Source organism: Rhynchophorus ferrugineus, unplaced genomic scaffold (assembly GCF_030347505.1).
Source record: "Rhynchophorus ferrugineus isolate W39M unplaced genomic scaffold, kcgeb_rfMv2 rfM1, whole genome shotgun sequence".
Classification (NCBI taxonomy): domain Eukaryota; kingdom Metazoa; phylum Arthropoda; class Insecta; order Coleoptera; family Curculionidae; genus Rhynchophorus; species Rhynchophorus ferrugineus.
In genome coordinates this window covers 76,283,836-76,308,402 of record NW_027472580.1, presented here as the reverse complement: position 1 = coordinate 76,308,402, position 24,567 = coordinate 76,283,836, and the positions used below count along the sequence as shown (strand labels likewise).

The 24,567-nt window shown below is 33.0% G+C and overlaps 1 protein-coding gene across 1 annotated transcript; it reads left to right on the top strand.

The window, feature by feature from the left end:
* The first annotated feature begins 649 nt into the window (after positions 1 to 649).
* Positions 650 to 20,279, top strand: LOC143206519 (uncharacterized). Its single transcript, XM_076419102.1, has 7 exons — positions 650 to 846; positions 907 to 1,025; positions 1,310 to 1,805; positions 1,908 to 2,690; positions 12,965 to 13,020; positions 19,818 to 20,000; positions 20,043 to 20,279. Exons 1-7 carry the CDS (start codon positions 774 to 776, stop codon positions 20,277 to 20,279), a joined length of 1,947 nt encoding a protein of 648 aa, XP_076275217.1. The 5' UTR covers positions 650 to 773.
* Positions 20,280 to 24,567: the final 4,288 nt, after the last annotated feature.

The window sequence follows — 24,567 nt, the reverse complement described above, 5'->3', positions numbered from 1 at the left end:
TATATAATATACTTTTAAATTATATCAATATAATAAGCAGAATATGTAACACAGCGGATAAATATAGATAGATAAAATATAAAGATAAATCTTATATATAAAAATGAATCGCAAAATATGTTCCTAAGCGCATAACTCAACAACGCCTGGACCAATTTGGCCAAATCTTTTTTTAAAATGTTCGTTGAAGTTCAGGGATGGTTTTTACGGCGAGAAAAATTAGAATTATTGCTGGAAAAACCCTAAAAATAGCCCTTTTTGTTTGAATTTGTTTCGTGTATCAGTTGACAATTCATCTGTCATCTGTCAAAAGTCATCTGTAACAGACAACTTTTTTTTTTAAATTTGATATGACTTGAACTCAAATCCTTTTAATCCGTACGAATTGTTTTATTTATTTAAAATTTTTTATTTGTTTAAAATTTAATTCAAATTTTAAATAAATAAAACAATTCGTACGGATTAAAAGGATTTGAGTTCAAGTCATATCAAATTTAAAAAAAAAAAGTTGTCTGTTACAGATGACTTTTGACAGATGACAGATGAATTGTCAAGTGATACACGAAACAAATTCGTATATCGTGTTTTGTGCAGAGTGTTTAGTTAGTTAGTGTTTGTTTAGTTCGTGATTAGTGAAAAAATAATTTATATTTGATTCGCGTGAAGCGCGAGCGCGACATTCAACTAATAATCGCGCAAGTTTGAATCCAGCTGCTTTCAGTTACGATGTGTCAATTGACTACAGTAACTACCAATGTGTTGTTATTGGTTCTATGAACTTGGTTTGCTCACACTGTAAGGCATTAAAATACAAAAACGAAGCCAATGGATTGTGTTGCGCAAATGGTAAAGTGAAATTGATACAATTGGATCCACCACCAGAACCATTGTACTCATTGGTTTCAGGAATAGGAACAGATTCTATACACTTTTTGACACATATTCAACAATATAACAATTGCTTTCAAATGACTTCATTTGGGGCAACAAATGCAGTTCGGGAAAATTTTATGCCAACTTTCAAGGTATGTATTATAGCAGTTACTCATAATTATTTTAGCGAACAAAATTTTCTGTCACCAAAGTTAAGATGTGTTACTAATCTTCAATTTCTTAATCATTACGAAATATATCACTTAGTCATCATATTATATGGTGATTCAGTTTCAGTGACACTTTTATTATATTTTATATTTGATAGATATTAGTTAAAACTAAATATATACTTTTTAAGATCAAATATTATTTAAGTTTGATCATTGACAATCCATTAATTTATACCACACCATAATATTTTTTTTATTTACAGATACAAGGGCAAATATATCACAGAGCAGGTTCACTGTTACCAGTGTCAGATAGCGACAACAAATTCCTGCAAATTTATTTTATGGGCAATTCACCACAAGAAATTGATCTGCGTTGTGCACATAACAATTTAGTAAAAAGGTCTATTGTAGAACAATTACAAACTTTATTTCATCAACACAATCAATTGATTATATTGTTTAAAACTGCCCTGGATCTGATGCCATCCGATAATCACAAAATTGTAATCAGAGCTGATAAAACACCTGCAGGTCAACATACAAGACGTTTTAATGCACCAACTATTGATGAAGTTGCTATCGTTGTAGTTGGAGAAAACTTGGAATCCCGTGATATTGTTTTACATCGTCGGAATTTTCAATTACAACCTATAAAGGAAACACACCGCTCATATGATGCACTGCAATATCCCATTATATTTTGGCAAGGTGAAGATGGCTACGATTTATCAATAAAAATGATAAATCCCATTACAGGTAACTAAAATATTAGTTTAGCTATGGCGATAATATCTCAGTCACTATATTATGTATTTTAATTTTATATTTGAATGTTATTAAAACAAAATCTGTTTACAGGTTCTGAAACCAACAAAAAAGTCAGTTCAATGAACTATTATTCATACCGCCTAATGATTCGGGAAAATGCAGATAATCGCATATTGAAATGTCGGCGATTATATCACAAATATGTTGATGACATGTATGTTAAAATTGAAACGGAGAGATTAACATTCATCAGGTTGAATCAAACCAAACTCCGATCTGAAGAGTATATTCACCTTCGAGATGCGATTAATACTGATGGAAATGCACAGAATGTCGGTCGGATGACTATTCTTCCAGCAACATACATCGGAAGCCCTCGGCATATGCACGAATATGCTCAAGATGCCATGTCGTATGTTCGTCATTATGGTACAGCAGATTTGTTCATCACATTTACATGCAATCCGCAATGGATAGAAATTAAGCAGGAGTTATTACCTGGGAAATCATCCATTGATCGTCATGATATTACAGCCAGAGTCTTTAGACAAAAGTTGAAATCTTTAATGAATTTCATCGTAAAACATAATGTGTTTGGTGAGACACGCTGCTGGATGTATTCTGTGGAGTGGCAGAAACGAGGATTGCCACATGCACACATTTTGATTTGGTTGGTTGAAAAGATAAGGCCAAATGAAGTTGATGCAGTGATATCAGCTGAAATCCCTAATGTACAAGTAGATCCTGGATTGCATGAGGTAGTTATCAAAAACATGATACATGGTCCCTGTGGAACTCTTAATCAAAATTCACCGTGTATGATGGATGGTAAATGTTCAAAACGATATCCATTAATATCGGAAACAATTACTGGTAATGACGGTTATCCATTGTATCGTCGCAGATCGACAGCAGACAATGGAAAACCAACAATTGTCAAATTAAATCAACAAGATATTGAAATAGATAATCGTTGGATTGTTCCATATTCACCCATTTTATCAAAGACATTCAAAGCACACATCAACGTTGAATCTTGCCATTCAGTGAAATCGATTAAATACATTTGCAAATATGTAAGCAAAGGGAGTGATATGGCTGTGATTGAAATTGGTGCAGAGAATTCTAATGATGAAGTTACCCAATACCAAATGGGCCGCTATGTCAGTAGTAATGAAGCAGTTTGGCGAATATTTTCTTTTCCTATTCATGAGAGACACCCTTCTGTTGTTCACTTAGCTGTGCATTTAGAAAATGGACAAAGAGTGTATTTTACAGCACAGAACGCAGTACAAAGAGCTGCTCAGCCACCATCTACTACATTAACCAGTTTTTTTGAGACATGCCAAAACGATGATTTCGCACAAACATTGCTATATTCTGAAATGCCAAAATATTATACCTGGAATCAATCCTCAAGGAGATTTATACGACGGAAACAAGGAAAACCAGTTCCAGGATATACAGATGTATATTCCACCGATGCGATTGGCCGGATTTATTCAGTACATCCAAGCAATGATGAATGTTTTTATTTACGACTGCTATTAGTCAATGTACGTGGCCCAACATCATTCCAACAGTTACGAACTGTTGATGGTGAATTGTGTGGATCCTACAGAGAAGCCTGTCAACGTTTGCAATTGCTTGAAAATGACGCTCATTGGGATCAAACTCTCAATGATGCTGTAATATCATCACACACTCATCAAATACGAACATTGTTTTCTATAATCATATCTACATGCTTCCCATCAAACCCAATTGATTTGTGGATGAAGTACAAAGATTATATGTGTGATGATATTTTGTATCAAATACGGAATAGAATGGGAAATCCAAATATACAAATCAGTGAAGAAATTTACAATGAAGCATTGATTTCAATTGAGGACATGTGCTTGATAATGTCAAACAAACTATTAATTCAATTAGGCCTGACCGCGCCCAATCGTCCAATGCATGACGCTTTTAACCAAGAGTTGCATCGAGAAAGACTGTATGATCTCAACGCTTTGAAAGAATAAATTCAAACAAATCTTCCACTGTTAAATGAACAACAGAAGTATGTATTTGAAACTCTTATGAAAGTAACAAATGATGAAACTGGAGGGATTTATTTCTTAGATGCACCTGGTGGTACAGGAAAAACTTTTTTTATTTCATTAATATTAGCAACAATTCGCTCACAAAATAAAATTGCACTTGCACTCGCTTCGTCGGGAATCGCAGCAACTTTGCTTGAAGGTGGTCGAACAGCCCATTCAGCACTAAAATTGCCATTAAATATGCAAAGCAATGAAACTCCAACCTGCAACGTTTCGAAGAACTCTGCAATGGCAAAGGTTTTGCAGCAATGTAAATTGATTGTTTGGGATGAATGCACGATGGCACATAAAAAATCTTTGGAGACTTTAGACAGAACCTTAAAAGATCTACGTAGCAATAATAACCGATTTGGTGGTGCAATGATTTTATTAGCAGGAGATTTTCGTCAAACATTGCCAGTGATTCCACGATCAACGCCAGCTGATGAACTCAATGCATGTCTAAAGTCCTCCAATTTGTGGAAACATGTTAAAGTACTTCATTTAAGCAAGAATATGCGTGTCGAGTTGCAAAATGACCAATCTGGAAACATATTCTCTAAACAACTCATTGACATTGGTAATGGCAAATTTCCTATAGACATGTTGACGGCTTGCTTTTGCTATGACTATAAACAAGTCCCAGGGGCAATCATTAAGTGTTTGTGGTATTAATCTAGAAAACCCATGTTTCTCACATGGTCAATTGTATGTTGCCTGTTCCCGTGTTGGAAAACCATCAGATTTGTTTATCTATGCGCCAGGTAATCAAACAAAAAACATCGTATACCACAAAGCAATATAATGATAATAATAATAATAATTATGATTCACATGATTAACAATAAAGCGATTACTTACTTTTCAATCCTTATATATGTTTTATTTAATTATTTTTTATTCACAACGCCCTATCACCAGGGTGATGGTTCTGTTCAGGAGAATTTTTTAAAATACGTAGGCACAAAAACTGCCACATTACAAATCTTTTTGACAGGACGAAGTCTGTCGGGTCAGCTAGTAAATAAATAAAATAAACTTAATAGCACATATAAAAAAATTATAATTTATTATACACAATATATATTGAGGCCAAAGCAGTAGATAAAATATAATGTAAATGTTATAAATATAAAGTAGTTTGGTTTCTCCAAAATAAAATTAAATATGGGATAAGAAATTAAATATAATATTTTATCGATGTGGTTTGAAGTAAAAATAGTTTCCAAATTTCTAGGTATGTTATGTCTATCTCGAATAGACCATAGAGCCTCACATCATTGTAAAATATGGACTGTATTTATTAGTCCACAATAATCACATAACGGAGGAACATCGCCAGTCATAAGATATGTGAGAACCGATCATTAGCCTGTTTAACAGGACCTGCTTATATGACTATTAGTAGATAATATTATAGAAGCAAAAAGGTCTTGTTTAATAAACTACCATTTTATTGTCGCCCTCCAGCAAACCCTACTTCAGTTGAAACAAAACTATTCTTTCTAGTCATAATAATGGGATATAGATCTTTATAGGAAAGCTAGGAATATATTTACCACTTAGAGTGAGTTCTTTAGCTGCTTTGTCTGCTTTCTAATTACTCTCTATGCCTACATGGAACCCATACATTTGATATTCTTCTTTTCCGTTCAACAAGATTGTGATAGATGTTATAGATACGAACGATAATAGGGTGCCTATAAATTTCTAGGATAGAAAAAGATTCTAGGACCAAAATTATCATAGCTGTAAATCGTTAGAAATCTATTTGTGGGCAATGATGGAAACATCCATGGTGGGAGAGATGTGAATCTGGAGATGTTAAGTTTATCTATATTAAGGTCGATCATGTTTATAACCTTAAGACGGTGTAATAGGTCTCCTAATGGACAGATTTATTATTTGGTTGCTTGTTGGTATGGAGCAAAATCTGTAGACTGCTGTAAGAATTTTTTTATATAACGTCTTTATTAAATACGCTTAGTACAATCTTAATTATTATTATTATTATTATTATTACAATTAATTTATTACTACTTTCCTATGTGCTTGGATTAATTAACAAGCAAGACGTGTGCAAGAAAATTCATCAGCATGTATTCCTCAATTATAAAATTATAATTATTTGTTAATTATTAACTTAGCTCTAGTTTACACTAATAATACACACTAAATGTTCACACAAGTTCGTATGGTTTTGTTCGTTTCAATCTCCTGACATCCTGCGCGCTATCCAGCAGTTGTATTGCTTCCACGTTAGTATGATTTAGTAATCTTCTTTCGTGTTTCAAGGCGAAATCCTGCATAACTTCGCAAATCCATTTGATTTCCAGGTCATCGTGCAGTTCTTCATTGGTTACATAGCGATAGGCATTGGTAATCAATCGAAGAACCTTGGCTGTAAGAATTAGCTTGAATCTTTTTCTGGTTATATTCGAATAATTTAGATACGAGAACAGATATACTGATAATGTGAATTGAGAAGGTATATAATATATTTTTAATTTAAAGAAAAGTTAAGGAAAATCCTAAAAGGGTTCGAATCATGAGCACATTTTATATTTTGACATTCTCTCTTTTTGTTCTATCGTTATGCGCCGTCTTCTTTATCTCGTAAATTTTTGTATAGTTCTCCGAGATCCCTTTCTCCACCTGGGCCCTCGGAAAATTAGAAAGGGGAGGACGACAAATGGCGCAGTCGGCCCGAATATCAATGGTATCCGAGCATGAAATTAGAAGTATTCGGCGACTCGTTCAACATGCGAATATTTATTGATATTAGTTCCGTTATGGTCTCGCGGGAGTCGCGTCGAACAGATTAAAAAACGTTTCAGTCGACGGCAGATGAGTTTTTAAAATGGGGGTTTCGGCTAGATCGTCGCTCTTCATTTAAATTTTGCCATTCGCGAGCGGCACCCTAAAAACTGACGCTAATTTGTTTAGAACGATCAATAAATTTGTTAGTATATGCTACTATGTCTTCAATATGGTACTGTACAGTATAAGTATAAGATCCAACATGGAATATATCTGAACGAATGAACATTATGGCAGTAACAAGGAATTATTAACACCACTAATTATTAGCGTTGGGAACTATCGACTGAAAATAGTCGAAACAATCGATAGTCGCAAAACAGTCGAACTAGTACTATCGACTATTACAGTTACTAAGTAATTACTATTTCAGTCAAAGGCGGGCTTCATCTGTTTTTCTATTCGTGATAAAAGACGGAGATGTAACAATTTCTTTCCTTACTAATTTTGAGAGAGAAAAGGACGGAGGAAGTTGTTTGATTATTTTGTTGCTAAACAGATGACATTATTTTGAATACTTTTATTTGGCAAGTGGCAGTGTAAAAAAGTAATGAAATAATAATATATAATATATTTAGTCGTATTTTATTATTCGGCAAGTAACAATGACATTTCTATACCATTCCAACATATGCTTTTTTCCTTTTCGAACTTTTTTTGGGAAAGAAACGGAAAGAGATAATTGCTCTATTTTATGTAAGATTCAAAAGGATTAAACAAATTTGAGATAATCGAAAGTCAATAAAAAAATCCAATATTTGCAAGGATAACATAAATGCAGTCAAATTAATTTTTATGATTATTAATCAAAATGTTGTTTTTAACTTATAACATTAGTAAATAATCTCGAAAAATAGAGTTCCATAACCGTGACATATTACTGTATAATTTATTGTTATTTATGATCATACTATAAACAAAACATAAAACCATATATATTGCATATAAATCTATATAAGCATAAATTCGGCATGTTATATTCAATGTTACGTCTAGGGCGAACAAGTCAGGACATAAAAAAAATCAGTGGAATGAAACTAGTGGCTTCGAAAATAGTAACTGAAAGTACACGACTGAAACAGTCGATAGTAAAATGTAGTCATATCTGTCGGACAGAAAATGGTGATGGTAAAAAGTAGTAAAATCAGTCGAACCGAAACTAGCGACTAAAACAGTCGATAGTAAAATGTAGCCAATTACAAAATAGTCGATAGTCGTTTTCTATCGATAGTTGCCAACGCTAATAATTTTCATTTAAGCAGTTAGTGTATATGCAAACTTGTTAGCGCAGTTCGATACTATTTACATAATTTACTTTATATTTCGTATTTCAAGATTTTTGTTTATGAAGTTTTGTAATGTCAATAGTACTATATAACTACAAAAAGACAATCAAATGTTAACATATATTAATATAAGTGGACAGACTAGCATGGATTTGCTGAAAAACTGAACAATCAAATTCGGATAAACGTGTCCCGTTGAATTACAGAACAATTAAATTTCGAAGCAGAAATAGTTGCCATAGATACAATTTGCTAAACATAATACAACAGAAATTAGGAGCAGAAATAAAGTAGTTAGTTATCTCAAACAAATTAAAGAAATGATAGCAGAAAGGCAAATACAACGAAAAAACATTAATCAAAAAGAACACTAGAAAATAAAAATGAAAATATTTTAATAAATAATGATAATATATAAAAACAAATCCATAAATAGATGTACAAGAGCTAACAGATGATAGAGAAACAGTTTACTCGCCCTAAAAAATCACCAAAAATTTCAAACATTCAAATTTACAGAGTCCACCTATAAAATATTTTAGTGTAATAATAAATAAATAAGTGGAACTGGGGTGTGTGATAATCAATAAAAGCAGATTGTTTAAAACAAATCTTCAAACCAAACTTCAATAATGCAGCATTTTGACTAAAACATGTATTTCGTGTTTGGAAAATGTTATTATTTTATTGGCTGAAATTATTATGATCTTAAAACCAGGAAATCTGCCAAATGAACGAAAATCTCACAGATTTACTTCACCGATATTGGCAATCGCTAAGATATTTGAAGAAAATGAGAATTGAGAAACTCAAAACAAAGAAAAAAAATCTAATACCTCCACATCCGTTTGGTCTCACGAATAAACAATCAATTGACTAAAGCGTGGAATTACAGACTTCATTGAAAAAGCATATGAAGATAAAAATGCCTGTTTGATATGTGGGACATATCTTCAAACTTTAGAAAATCTTATCAAAGCAACACACTTAACTCTTACATCTCAGCCATTTCGTCAGTATGTTTAGACTGAAATAAAAGGAAGTATATTGTACAATAAGAGAAGCTAATGCAGGTATACCATTAGGCTGTACTGAGGCCAATCCTTTATATGTGAAGTATCAGAAATGCAAAATATCACAATGGCTACATTTGCTGATGATAGTGGGATATTTACTATTGAGGCATCGAAGAATTAACCAGCAGGCGAGTAACAATATAAATAAATCGTTCAGGACTTTGAGAATAAAAGTTAAATCGGTGCATATTGAATTTACTTATAATCAAACTGCACATACAATAAAAACAATGAATACTGGTGTCCCATATAGCAACACCGCCAAGTACCTACGCCCTCAATCATCCGAATATAATATGTTAATAAAGTCTAAAACCGATATAGATTTATGAGATCCATTTACGGTGATGTTAGGCGAAAAGTAACATAAATAGAATATAATTTTTTCCAATAACAAAGTGGGTAGAAGTATCGTAGATGCGCCAAGATACTATTAAACTACATACACCAAGACCTTCAGATACCGATTGTTACTCAAGAAATCATAAGAATCGCAAAGAGACATGACGATATATTACTCCACTCTCATGTTAATATCGAAGTATTGAATCTGTTGGACAACACTCGGGCAGAATACTGTTTTAAAATGATCAAGCCGTTGGAGCTAACCGTGCAGTAAAATGTGGTTAATAGAAAAAAACCCAGAATAAAGTGTTGCGAGTCATCATCGATGTCCCATATTACGTGACCAACAAACTGATTCAGCGCGATATCCCTAGTGTTAGTGCGAAGTACTCTGAAAGACTATTAGTGCATCTCAATGCACTCGCCAAACAGGTAAATGTGCGCGACGACAGTGTAGTGTATAGACTCAAACGCAAACTACCCTACCGACTAATTAATAGACACATGGAGTTAGATTTAATAATCTCTAGAATAAGCTAGAATAGTTTTTAGAATAAGTTTTAGGATAGACTTTAAAATAAGTTAGAATAGTATATAGAATATGACTTATATTATAAGTTGTACAGAAGATTACTACTTACTGACGTGATCTTCTACATGCCCGGATGGTTATATTATATAACTGAAGTCATAAAATAATACTTATTGCCCACGGGCAGATTGTTGAAGTTCTAGGAGATTAATTAAGAAAAATAGAAAGGAACAACAGTATTAATTAATATTTGAGTACTCTTACTATAGAGAAATGACAATGGGATCTCGAATAGAGAAACGACAAATCTAAACTTATATTTAATCGACAGTAGGATTTTACTGGATATTACGTTTAAGAGACGAGTTAAACATTATAAATTCTCATTTCTCTTCTCATTTGTATAGCGATTCTTTCGTACTAGTATCGTAGAATTCCCAATCCATTCAACCAAATGAACTTAGTTCAAAGAATTTTAAAATCAACAAAGCAAACTTAAAATTTATTCAAAAAATATATGGATAATTATACTCTTTAAAAGAATTCTTGAACAAACAGTTCTTGACTACGACATAGGGTTTTATTTTAATGCAATTGAATATGTTAACGAGCTTTTGGTAAACTCTCTATTGACATCAATATTTAATAAATAACTTTAGTAACGTTAGATAAGAGTTATCATTACGTCTTTTTCATTTTATAATATCAATGTTAATTCTGCAAACTACTAGATACGTTTAAAAGAAACGTAATTTTATATAAAATACAAGAGACTATATTAGCTACATGATATAGTAAACTAACTGATAATACTACAGAATGAGTACTATGTAACTCACACCACCGACAGCTGTGTAGCGTGAAACCTTCTCCCTAAATTGTTCTTCTTGTGACTGTATATATATATTACTTCCTAGAGCCCTTCGTTTGTCTAAAATCTGGTTCTTGTATTTTTATCTCTCACCAATTATAGAAAAGGAAAAAAGATTTTAAGGTTTAAAACAATTATTACAACAATTTTGGTTGCTTCATGTTTAGTCATCTGGATTATTGAGTTACGATGTAGAAACCAAAGATTTAGTTGCGTATTTGAAAATATACAACTTGAAACACTGCTTATGGGACTCATGAATTAAGAAGAACGCAACTGTTAAGACTATAATTTAACAATAAACATTAAACGTGTTAAATAAGTATTATAAAGCATTGGTTCAAAGCAGTAGTGAAGGCGACAGACCTTTCCGTCCTATTGCTGCAATAATCCCTTAGTGGCATGGTTATATATTTATGTTAGTGCAAACATAAGTATAGAATTCGATAAGAAAGATCATTCCAGTGACGCCAGAGACCAAGCTGGATGTCTTTCGATATTATTTCTAAGTTGGTAAATCGCCAGTCGTATAATAAATGGATAAATGTTGAATAAATACCTAGGACCGTGGTTCGGAGCTCACGTTAATTTGTAGGTTTAGTCACTAAAAAATAAAAAAGGTTAACGTTTTAATAGAGAATAGTTTTAATTGTGTACTTATTTAATAAATATTTCGTCAACATACTGCTACATCTCATACTGGGCGATAACCCATATTAAACTCATATTACAATATATTACATCAAATAAGAAGATGTATAAACATGATTAGGAGTTTAGAAGAAAGCACTAAAGAAAATTACTAATGTAAATATTCAAAAACGATGACTACCATGGAGACCTTAGATAACCAGATGGTTAAACTGTAACAGGAAACCCAAATATTTCAAAAAACTAGTGAACTAGTAAATATATCCAATATTAGTAGATATTTAAATATTTGTATTTTTTCAAGTTCCTTTCAAACTAAAATGACAAAATACATTTTCAAACAGTATTAAAAATCTAAAGTTTCTCGATCGAATTAGTTATACTCATTAATGAACGTTAATATTAAATCAGATATATTATTTTTGCGTAATATCGTTATCCTGTCTAATCTTAGTTATTCAAAAAGTAAAATATCAAGCAGTGCTAAAAGCTTATGTGTAATTAATATGATAATGCTCACAATATTAACCATAAATAATAACATAATCATGGATGTAATTTATGCTCTGTCAATTAACAGTAATCAGAAACTACCTACACGTCTAATATATAACGTATTTATTCTTAGAATTATGCTAAGATTAAACACTGAATTGAACAATCAATAATATGTGGATAATTACCTATTGATATGAAACAACACAGTATTGTACTAGATTACTTAATAACAACCTTGAATATATAGAACTAGATCAGAATACAATTGTTGTTTATCTGCACAACATTCTATTATTAAGGTATATTTAATCATTTCATTAATATTTGACGTAATTAAAATATGTTGTATTATGTTTGAGATACAAATAAATATTTGTTTTTTAACACAAGAAAATGTTAATGATAATTATCGTCATATTGTAAGATTCAATTAAACCAACATCACATATGCTACCTTGTTATTTTTTTATTGGCAGTAATTTTGGATATCTATTAAACTATTAATAAATAGTCTTCATCGAATACTTAACATACCAAAAAATAAACTAATTATGAATATTGAGTTAATTTTTGAGTTGCTAACTAAAAAGAGTATTGAAATCGACAGAGTTTTATCTTGGAATAAGTTAAATAAAAAAGGGGTATATGTTTAGGATCATTTGAAATTTCGTATATTCACCGTGATGTTTTAAATTTTATATATGAATGTTTTAGAATTCGTGTAAATCTTAATTACATTGATTACTGAAATTAAACCCACCATTGTTACTTATTGTTATTTTATGAATGTGGAAACTGGAGACATCATTACATTATTTATTTAAGCTCTGAAATCCCATTATAGTTAGAATATAATCTGGAAATATATTTTAGACTAAGCCGTATTTAAAATATTGAAACATCTAAATAATGAAAGGCTAGATATATTAAATTAACATGTAAATGTAATGTAATTAGCTAAGACGTATCGGTTGCTTGCAGATAAACGTGTAAGACTGAATGAGAGATGGAAGAAGATAGAGAAACAGAAGAACACTGTAAGTGTAGAAAGATTTGGAAAGCTTAAACTGGATGAGGTGAATGATCATTTCAATGGATTAACTGTAGATTGCCGCTAATGTGTTTGAATCTAATATTGATGAAACAAACTGTTATTACAGAAGCAAAAACGAGACAGCAGTATGATAAATTTTGTGTCCCTTCTACTGTTCATGGGTTCTACTACAGTCCTGGGTTCGAATTTTGCTGGGGCATCCTTGTAAATGTGCTGTTGTGTTTATTAATAGTTGTGATTGTTCATAAGCTAAATGTTTAAGTCAGGTTTAAGATATACCCTAATTGGTAAGGAATAAGGCTTTTTTTTGGTAAAGCATCTATCAAAAATCCAGAAAGATGGAGGAATATAATAATGTACCATGGATAATATAAAAATCAATATTTTCGCAGAATTTTTAAATAAATCAAATAAATCAATAACTAGAGGTGACTGCTAGAGAGAAAGAGAGAGAGAGAGAGAGAGAGAGAGAATGAGTTTAGTATTATTAAGTATTATAAAGTAAAACCTTTGTATCTGAAATGAGATTGAAAAGATGCTGCACAGTTTATGGAGATTTTTTGTCATTAATAATTAAATACCCACCAGTTATCGTGTTGGAAAGATATGTATGTGCATATGGCTGCTGAGATGTGAATTGAATAATAAATGAAGAATATTTGTAAAAATATTACAGTACTAGATTTGTTCAATAAGTTCGCCAAGTATAGGAATGTACGTCTGGTCGGGTCGGTCGGATAGAAAAACTTGTTTAGTGCGATATTTAATGATACATGGGATCGACGGGAGAATGGATAGGATATTAGGTTAGGTAAGGGAAGTACGGTAGTGCTGTGGAAGTGGTACTGTTACAAGGGGATAGAGAAAAGAAAAGAGCAAGACGTCGTCGTGGTGGTCTTTCATAGCTAGGAACCGCATGGTACTAATCCACCAGCGTTGCCAACCTTTGACTTTGGTTTAGGTGAATGCGTGATGGCCTAAAGAGTTGTAGCGATCGCTACACCAAGTATCATCAATTTCATAAAATGAGAATTAAAAATGAGTTAAATTTTAATAATGCATTTTTTACAAGAAGATTTACAAGAAGACCAAAATTTCACTACTAAATTAAATCAAGTTAATTAAAGGGGCCGCATGCTTTAATAGTTGAACCAAGAAATTTTTTTTTTTATTATTACTCTTCGTGAGTCCACAATCTGCCCTATTGGCAATAAGTATTTCTTCTGTTTATATTATATATACATGGCATGTAGAAAATCACTTCATTAAGCAATCTTCAGTCTTATTCTAATGCTTATTCTAAACTCTACATATGTCCAGTAATCAGATCAGATGGTGTTAAACGTTTTAGTCTACGCACTTCACTATCACGTCGCATATTTAGCTGATTAGCGAGTACATTGGGATGCACTGACATTCTTTCGAAGTACTTCACACAAACACGTTGGATTACACTCGTTATAGGTTCTAGAGGAATATCGCGTTGTATCACTTTATTTGAAATATAGTACGGAGCATCAACAATGGCACGCAACACCTTATTTTGGAACCGTTGAATGATGGATATATTGGATTTGCTAGCGGTACCCCATAGTTGAATTCCATATGTCCAAATGGGCTTGAGTATAGACTCATACAGCAATACCTTGTTATCTAATGATAACTTGGATTTGCGCCCAATGAGCCAATACATTTGATATAATTTTAGTCCTAGTTGTTTCCGTTTAGAGAGTATGTGCTTCTTCCAGGTTAGGCGTCGATCTAAATGCATACCAAGATATTTAACATGGTCTGCTTGGGGGAGTTGGCGATGATTGATATTTACTGGTGGACATGTTCTTCTACGCAGGGTAAACGTTATATGCGTGGATTTTGATTCATTGGCTTTAATGCGCCATGTCTTCAACCATAATTGTATTTGCTCCAGGTGGGTTTGTAGGTTTATTGATGCTGTGACTGGATCTTCATGGGATGCTAATATTGCTGTATCGTCTGCATATGTTGCCACAGTAGTTATTTTTGTGGTGGGCAGATCAGCCGTATACAGAAGATACAGTACTGGACCCAGTACACTACCTTGCGGAACTCCTGAATATATGGGATTTAATTCGGTATGTCCATCGCCTTGATTTACAATAAAATGTCTGTCAGTGAGATACGATTTTAGTAGCTGATAGTCCGGATGAGGGAGAAGTTTCTTTAGTTTAACCTGCAAGCCCGTATGCCATACTTTGTCAAAAGCCTGAGATATGTCTAGGAAAGCAGCCGAACAATATCTTTTGGCATTTAGGTCAGCGTTTATTTGGTTTACAAGTCTATGCACTTGTTCTATAGTCCCATGCTTATTGCGAAAGCCAAACTGATGTTCTGGAATAATTTTTCTTTTTTCTATTATATAGTTTAGTTTTTTTATGTATAACTTCTCGAAAACTTTCGAGATTATTGGTAATAAACTTATAGGTCGGTAGGAGGTCACATCTTCTGGTATTTTTCCTGGTTTAAGTATCATTAATATTTTAGCTACTTTCCAGATACTAGGGAAGTAATTAATTCGTAGCATAGCATTAAATATATATGTTAATAGTTTTATAGCCTTTTCTGATAGTTCTTTTAAAATTTTGCCAGTAATTAAGTCATAACCAGGAGCTTTTTTAATATTAATCTCTCTCATTATTGTATGTTTAACTTTTTTGACCGTTAATTTCTCGTGCGGTAAATCCATTTGAAATGGCGAATCTAGAAAGCTAGTAATTTTATTTTCGTCATCTTTATGTAGCTGAGACTGGAAAGGTTTAAAAACATTTTTTAAGTGTTTTGAGAAAATGTCGGCCTTCTCTTTATTGCTTCTCGCCCAATTATTTTCGCTTGTTTTAATAGGTGGGTTATGCTGCTGGGATCTCCTAAGCTTTTTTGTTGCTTTCCACAACGAATAGTCTGTAGCCTCAGTTGATGTCAAGTTTTCTAGGTATTCTTGAATGCCTTGGTTCTGTTCGATTTGGATTAGATCTCTCAGCTCTCTTATGGCCCTATTAAATTTTCTTTTATTCTCTTCAGTCCTTTGCTGTTGCCAATTTCGTCGTAACTTTCTTTTTTCTGCTATCTTTTTCTGTATTGTACATGATATATGTGTATTTTTTCTTGGAAATGTTTCAATGTTGGGAGTCGCGGAATATGCTGCCTCCTGTATATTTTTTGTAAGATTTATTGCTACTATTTCTATATCCATTTCAGTTTGTAACGGTAAGTTTAGAGAGATATTTTGGTCTAAGTTTTCTCTAAATGAGGGCCAGTTAGTTCTATTATTGCACAGAGAAGGGGGTTTATCTTTGATGGTAATTTTTGAAGAAATTGTTACTATTATTGGTGAATGATCAGAAGACAGGTCGAAACATGATTCTGCCTGACACTTTTTTGGATCAATATTTTTTGTAATACAGAAATCTATTGTATCTGGTTTTTTATTTCTGTCTGAAGGCCAATATGTTGGTTCACCAGTAGAGATATGTTGTAAGTTATCTATCCTTATGGCTTTGAGCAGTTCTCTACCTTTTGAGGTTATTATTCTTGAACCCCACATTAAATGTTTTGCATTATAATCTCCTCCTGCTATAAATCTATTACCTAGCGTACGGAAGAATTCTTGAAATTGTTCTGCCTTGTTGTTATGTTTGGGTGGGCAATACATCGCAGAAATTGTTAATGGTCCATGGGCTTCCTCTATGGTTATACTGGTGGCTTGCAGGTAGTCTTTGCGGAATTTTTCTTTTTCGAAATGCTTTATATCATCTCGAATTATTATGGCTGTACCTCCATGTGCTTTATCATCAGGGTGATTTGTATGATAAAGCTTATATTTAGGAACTTTCAAATAATTTTTGTCCGTAAAGTGTGTTTCGGAAACCATCATAACGTCAATATTTTGTTCAATTACGAACATTTTTAGTTCCCTGGCATGTTGTTGGAGCCCATTGGCATTCCAGACGGCGATTTTGTAGCTATTGGTTTCAGGCATTAGGCAAGTTTGCTTACGACGGTTGTGAGTAGACCAAGCATCGTACTCATTTGATCCATTAGTTTGGCCATCATATTTTCTAATCTTGAGATGTTGCTAGTTTCAGTAGGTTGAGATATTGTCTCTCGTTTTTGTGCTGAACTATTTTCAACTATTTGGGCATAAGTTATGTCTGGTTGACTTGTTCTGGTGGGTAGTGGTAGATTGGTAGTAGTGGATTGTTTTTGTTGATGCCTTTTTTCCTTTAAGGCAGGATAGAGTTTCTGCTGTAGTTGCTTGTGAACTGCGCAACCCTTGTAGTTCGCTGGATGATTTCCGTTACAGTTGACACATTTCACTTTTTCATCGCGAACTTTACGAGTACAATCTCCTGTCTTATGTTCTCCTGCACATTTTACGCATCTATATGATTTGCGACAGTAAGTCTTTGTGTGCCCGTGCGCTTGACACCTTGTGCATTGTGGTATAATTCTTTTTATATGTGGTGGTTCGCATTTAATAATATTATTTTCCAATTTGGTGATTTCATACACCGCCTTATTGTTTCCATTAGGTTTTATGTCTATATAAAACATAGGCAGAGGTTTTTTTGTCGTGTGATGTCGTATATTGTGAATATTTACGACCTCGTGGCCTTTTTCAGCTAGTGCTACCTTGATGGTGTTAAAGTCCGTCCCGTGATGTAATCCTTTTAATACGAATTTAAATGTTCTCTCGGATTTTGGCCTGAATGTATGGTATTGGGTGTTTCTTTCATCTAATTCTTTTATAAGAACTTTAAAGTGATCCGCTTCGAACAATTGGATTTTAATTGTTTCATAGCTCACTGTTTTAATTGTATAGTTCGTAGTAATGGTTTTTAATAAATCATGGATGTTTTTTATTATTCCTACCTTATAGACTGTTATTGGTGGTGGTTTGGGAACAACTTTTTCAGGGCTTGGTTGTATGTTCTCTTCAATTTCTTCCGACAGGTTGCTAAAACTGTTTTTTGTCTCTATCGGTTTCTGCAACCAATAGTCACTGATTCTTGTTTGTTTCCTCGCGATTTCTTCTTCTGGACTTCTCAGTCGTTTTTTGTTAACGACTGTAGCCCATTCTGATGGTGGAGTTTGCGTTATTGCTGTTTGTTCTAATCTTATATCAAAGTGTGCAGGTGATTTGGTTGAATCGCTATTGTTTGCCATTTTTTAATTTTTAATATTTTATTTAATTTACTTCCAGAGGATAAAAAAAATAAAATAAATACATTGTTTATTTCACGCACTTCATTTTTCACTTACGTTATTTTAGCACTAGTTTTTTACTATAAATACTATAAATGAATTTCAAAAGGACTGTTGTAAAATAAGATGAAATTATTTTAAACACTAATAAAAATGAGATGCAGTCCTTTTGTCTGGTCACGTAAACACGTATTCACTACACTTTAGGTCCACTGAGAGACGGATAGCCGCATCTGTTATGCGTTTTTAACACTCAATTAAATAACCGTAATAAAATACTGGGTTTTTTTAAAGAAAGGTATCTTTTTATAGCTTGGACCGTATTGAAGATACGTCTTCACCCTACGAAGGTTGGAACTGAACTGAACCAAGAAATAGGCTCATTATTATGAATCAGGTTCCAAGACGAATGAAGTGTTCAGATCAGCGTTTTCACTGTGAAGTGATTGTGGTTTAAGAAATCGATCTAAAGAGCTAAAAAAATGTTAGCGTCACTTCCTTACATTAACTGTACACTGGCAAAACAATAAATGCAGATTATTATTATTGTCTTTTGAACTCATGACATGCAATAATTTGTGAAAGCGACGTAGTTTACAGAAGAAAAACATTTAAAAGCTAATAAGAACATTATTAAAATCGATTAAATTCTGGCTTTTCGCTCTTGTCACTCCTCGGAAAACTTTTCGTGGAAAATGATGTTCTTGAAACAATGCTGTCGTAAAGCGGTATTTTCCAGGTTTTCGAGAAAATCATATAGTGATTGGATCATTAATTGGAGGATCTTTGGAATAAGTGTATTGAAGAAGTTGAAAGATTTTTATTTGTTATATTTTAAAGTCTACTTTTTACCAAGTACCAGGGTTTATATGGGATGGATCTGCTGATAAACGTGGACTCCGAACCAAGCTCTTCGGCATTAAACCTACAGACTGGCGAGTGACCAGACGACACTAAAAAACCTCTACATCCATGCCTATATAAGTTTAGATTGGCGGGAACTGCACATACCCACTTGTTCTAATCTAGCCAGAGATATTTGACAACTACGCGTCCTTTTCTCTATACGCTTTGTCGTTTACCACAGTTGTGGTTAGAAGTAATTTTTAGGTTAATTTTGTATTTATATACATTTTGTTGAGGTAATATACAACTTTTATCACACCAAAGATCCAATCCAACGAATCATACCAGAGCAGAAACAAAAATACAGCCAAGAATACTCAAAGAGGCTCTAGGGGAGAAATGAAATTGATTTGATTTTAGAAAATTCGAAAAGTAAAGCACACAATGAAAATTAAATCAGACACTTGGAATAAGTAATAATTTTACTTATTCAAATAAGTAATAATTTTTCCGTACATTATTAGTGACATTTTATTCTAAATAGAATAAAATCCGTTCCTAATTTGCTGTCGTTTATTTTTCACGCCAATTCTGGCTTTTTCATTAACGTTTCTCGCCCAAATCCTAATAATTCATTTTGCGGCCCGTTATTTATGTAACAAGATCAGAACTAATCTACATTTTTTCGACCTAAAGGAAGGCGAAAGCCAAAAAAAAGACGTGAACCGTACCGAAAATTCTCTTCCCAAAAGCGAAATATATTTTCCCCCACCCCCGCCGGCGCCGCCCCTCGCCCACAGCCAGAAGAGAGAAAAAAAACCTCGTACATTTAACCTCTTCGGAACCCATATTTTACCAGATCTACCTGCCCGCCTTGGCGTTTTTTTTCCATTGCTTTCTCTCCCTCTTTTCTCTAATTAGGAATGGCTTACAAATCGGGGGCTGCGTTGCCCCGTTTTCGACGTTATCGCGAAAATGTTGGGGGAGCAGTATGCTCCCTGCTCCCCTACCGCCGCTCGGCCGCCCTTCCGAAGGGTAGTTGGCAGAATATTTTACGAGAATGTGCCCCGATGGAATTTATTGTGCGGACGGCCCGGTGGACGGGGTGGTAAACTCGATCGCTCGCTAGATATGTGCGAAAAATACCGGAAAATCTAGCGGTTTTCCGATGATGGGTGGCGAAAAAGGTTCATAAAGTGTACCGATTCGAAATATTCGAAATCTATATATATCGTACGCAATAGAGTTGACAAATTAATATTAAATATTCATATATCAGGCCTATATATTAATTTTAACGGATTTACTATCGACTGTTTATTAAATCCCATCGGATAAGTTTGTAACCAACTTCATGGAGAATATATCCGAAGTAAATCGCATTTGCGGGAAGATTTACATTTTTAGTTCAATTTGAAGAAAAATGTGACTGAAGGACATAAAATGCTGTGTGAATCTTATGGCAGCCATACTGATTTCGACGTTTTAAAAGTCGTAATCTTAACACCGAAGACAAAGAGCGTCCTGGATAGACAAAAAAATCAAAGATTTATCCTTTGCGCTAGAATCTTTGCATGCTAATAGAACATGCAATACATGATTAAATGGTATATATGCTTATTTATTGTTTTTTGTTATTTTATCACTGACGAAACCAGGTATATTATTGCAATATTTATTTATACTCTATCACCACTGCAATAATAGTACTATAATAGTTAGAATAATATCTGGAAATATTTTAAGATTAAGCCTCATTTAAAAAATTTTAAAATGTAAATAAGGAAAGGTTAGAGATATTATGTTATTATGATAAAATGTAATGTAATTAATAAATTGTAAATAATGTTCAGATGAGTCGGTTCTTTGTAACTAAACGAACGAAAGAAAAGAAAGATACTGAAGAGGACTGTACTTTAACGAACATGCGGAAAGCTCAAAGCAAATGAGATGACTGATCGTTTGAATTTATGGTCTGTAGATTGACACTGATATGTTTGAATCGAATATTGAAACAAACTATGATTATAGAAACAAAAATGTGACTGCAATATCACAAATGTACTCCTACTGTTGTAATATTAGTTGCGGGTCTGAATCTTGTAATGCATACTTGCAAATTTATGTTTGATATATATATATATATATATATATATATATATATATATATATATATAGAAAATAGACAGTGATATAGAAAATCCCTTCATTAAGTGATCTCCTGTATAAAATTCTATCTTAATTAATTAAAGTCTTACTCTAAATCTTATTCTAAAGTCTATATATTTTCAATAATTAGCTCAGATGGTGTTAAACGTTTTAGTCGTACGTTTTACGTTTTTAAACGTACTTCACTATCGAATATTTAGCTCATTAGCGAGTATATTGGGATCCATTGACACTCTTTCGAAATACTTCATACAAACAAGTTGAATTACATTCATTATAGTTTTTAGATGAATATCGCGTGGTACCACTTCATTTGAAACATAGTATGGAGCATCAACAACGGCAAGCAAGACTTTATTTTGGAACCTTTGAATAATGTTTATATTAGATTTATTAGCGGTGCACCATAGTTGTATTCCATATGACCAAATAGGCTTGAGTCTCATAGAGCAATACCTTGTTATCTAATGATAACATGGATTTGCGCCTGATGAGCCAATACATTTGCTATAATTTAAGTCCAAGTTGTTTTAGTTTAGACAGTATGTGCTTCTTCCAGGTTAGGCGTCGATCTAAATGCATATCAAGATATCTAACATCCTCTGCTTGGGGGAGGTTATAGGGTAAAGGTTATATATGTAGATTTTGTTTCTTTTGCTTTAATGCACCATTTCTTCAATCACAGTTATATTTGCTGCAGGTGCGTTTGTAGGTTCATTGATGCTGTGCCTGGATTTTCATGAGATGTTAAGATTGCTCTGTTGTCTGCGTATGTTGTCACAGTAGTTATTTTTGTGGTGGGTAAATCCCATTAAATTAATGTGTGGTGTAAATGGGTTTTGTGGTAAAGATATAGTATTGGACCCAGTACACTATCTTGCGGAACTCCTGAATATATTGGATGGATATCGGTATGCTCATTCCCTTGTTTTACAGTATAATGTCTATTAGTGAAATACGATTTTAGTATCTGATGGTCCAGATGAGGAAGAAATTTTTTTAATTTCACCTGCAAGTCCGTATGCTATTATTTTGTTTATAAGTTTATGCACTTGTTCTACAGTTCCATGATTATTTCAAAACCCAAACAGATGTTCTGGAATAATTTTTCTTTTTTCTTTTATATAGTTTAGCTTCTTTATGTATAATTTCTCAAAAACTTTCTGACATGTTCTGGTATTTTTGCTGGTTTGACAATCATTAATATTTTAGCTACTTTCCAGATTTTAGTAAAGTAATTATTTCGTAGCATAACATTAAATATAAATGTTAATAGTTTTATACCCCTTTCTGATAGTTCTTGTAAAATTTTACCGGTAATTAAATCATAACCTGGAGCTTTTTTAATATCAATCTCTCTCATTATTATTTGTTTAACTTTTTTGACCGTTAATTATTCATGCGGTAAGTCCATTTGAAATAGGGAATTTAGAAAGCTAGTCATTTTATTTTCGTCATCTTTATGTAGCTCAGACTGGAAAGGTTTAAAAACATTTTTAAGTGTTTTGAGAAAATGTCGGCCTCTCTTTAGTGCTTCTAGTCCAATTATTTTCATTTGTTTTAATAGGTGTGTTATGTTACTGAGGTCTCTTAAAGCTTTTTTGTTACTCTTCACAACGGATAGTCTGTAGAATCAGTTGGTGTGAAATTTTCCAAGTATTCTTGAATGCCTTGGTTTTGTTCATTTTTGATCAGCTCTTTAAGCCCTTTGATTGCTTTATTAAATTATCTTTTATTCTCTTCAGTTCTTAGCTGTTGCCAATTCCGTCGTAACTATCTTTTTTCTGCTATCTTTTTCTGAATTGTACATGATGTTTTGTATATGCGTGTTTTTTCTTGGAATTGTTTCACTATTAGGAGTCGCGGAATATGCTGCCTTCTATATATATTTTGTAATGTTTATTGCTGCTGTTTCTATATCAACTTAATTTTGTAACGGTAAATTTATATAGATGCTTCTACTCGGTCTAGACCAGATAGAACTATATGACTTATTTTAGGTTATACACATTGACTTTAGAACTAAATAAGCAAAATAAATCGATAAATTTTGTAAGATTAAGACTTGTAAGTTATTGCTGTGCATATTAATCTTCGTGGCAGTAAATAGACTCATTTCACGTATTATCTTTGACCAATATCTTTTAAGTTAGTAAACAGCCCAATAAATAATTTCTTTCAATAATTATTTATGTTTAAATACCAAATCTAACAAAATAACTTTTCTGCAAGCTATAATTTAAGAAAAAAATTCACTTAAAGTTCCAAGTACAAGTTCTAAAGCAAAACTAATAGAAAAGCTAAAGAAAATTTTAATTTAAATTAAAGAATCATACTAAAGCCTCCAAGCTGTCTCGAATGTACAAATCAATCTTGTTACAAATTGTAGATCATGCTAATTGTGATGATCCACAATGATTGGAACAAAATTCATCGACATGTGACAATGGATGGAACATGGCTCCATCATTTCACTCTGAAGTCCAATCGATTTGTCGTCCGAGTGGACTGCAAACGATGAACCCGCTCCAAAGCGTGAGAAAACGCAACAGTCGGCTGGCCAATTTATGGCGTCTCTATTTTGGGATGCGCATGGAATCATTTTCATTGACTACCTTGAAAAAGGAAGGACCATCAACAGCGACTATTACATAGCGTTATTGGATCGGCTGAAGGACGAAATCACAGAAAAACGGCCGCATTTGAAGTGCTGTTTCACCAAGACAATGCACCGTGTCAAGAATCTATGAATTGGGCTTCGAATTGCTTCCTCGTCCACCGTATTCTCCAGATCTGGCTTCCAGCGACTATTTCCTGTTCTCAGATCTCAAAAGAATGCTCGCTGGGAGGAAAAAAAATAATTTTGCCAAAAAAATGTGTTTTACTATGGTAGGCCGGGGACTTTTCAATTGACCTGTTATGTATGGAATAGGAGCAAATATAGTATTAAAGAAAAAAATAACATTCATGATATTTTATCAAAAACATAATTCAAGATTCAATCAGATTTGAAGTCACCACGTAAAGCAATGAACCAATATTGACGACATTATTCAGACTTAAAATTAATATTGTACGGTAGGTGATTAACCTTGACGTTACCATGGCTTGGTAGATTTTCCTTATAACCTCGCAAAATTAAAGATATATATTTAAATAGGAGAACTCCTGTTCACTTAGTATTTTCCTTGATGTATGCCTTCCAAGACAGGCGATCATTAAGATCAACACCTAGATATTAGGGTGTGTTTACAATCTGTATTTGGTTATCGTTTGT

Excerpts from the sequence above, each read along its gene's own strand:
- LOC143206519 (XM_076419102.1), top strand. The coding sequence starts at position 774 with ATGAACTTGGTTTGCTCACACTGTAAGGCATTAAAATACAAAAACGAA. Across the intron at positions 2,691-12,964 it reads AATATCGGAAACAATTACTG|ATAAACGTGTAAGACTGAAT; the intron begins GTAATGACGGTT and ends GGTTGCTTGCAG. Across the intron at positions 20,001-20,042 it reads ATCTACCTGCCCGCCTTGGC|GAATGGCTTACAAATCGGGG; the intron begins GTTTTTTTTCCA and ends TTCTCTAATTAG.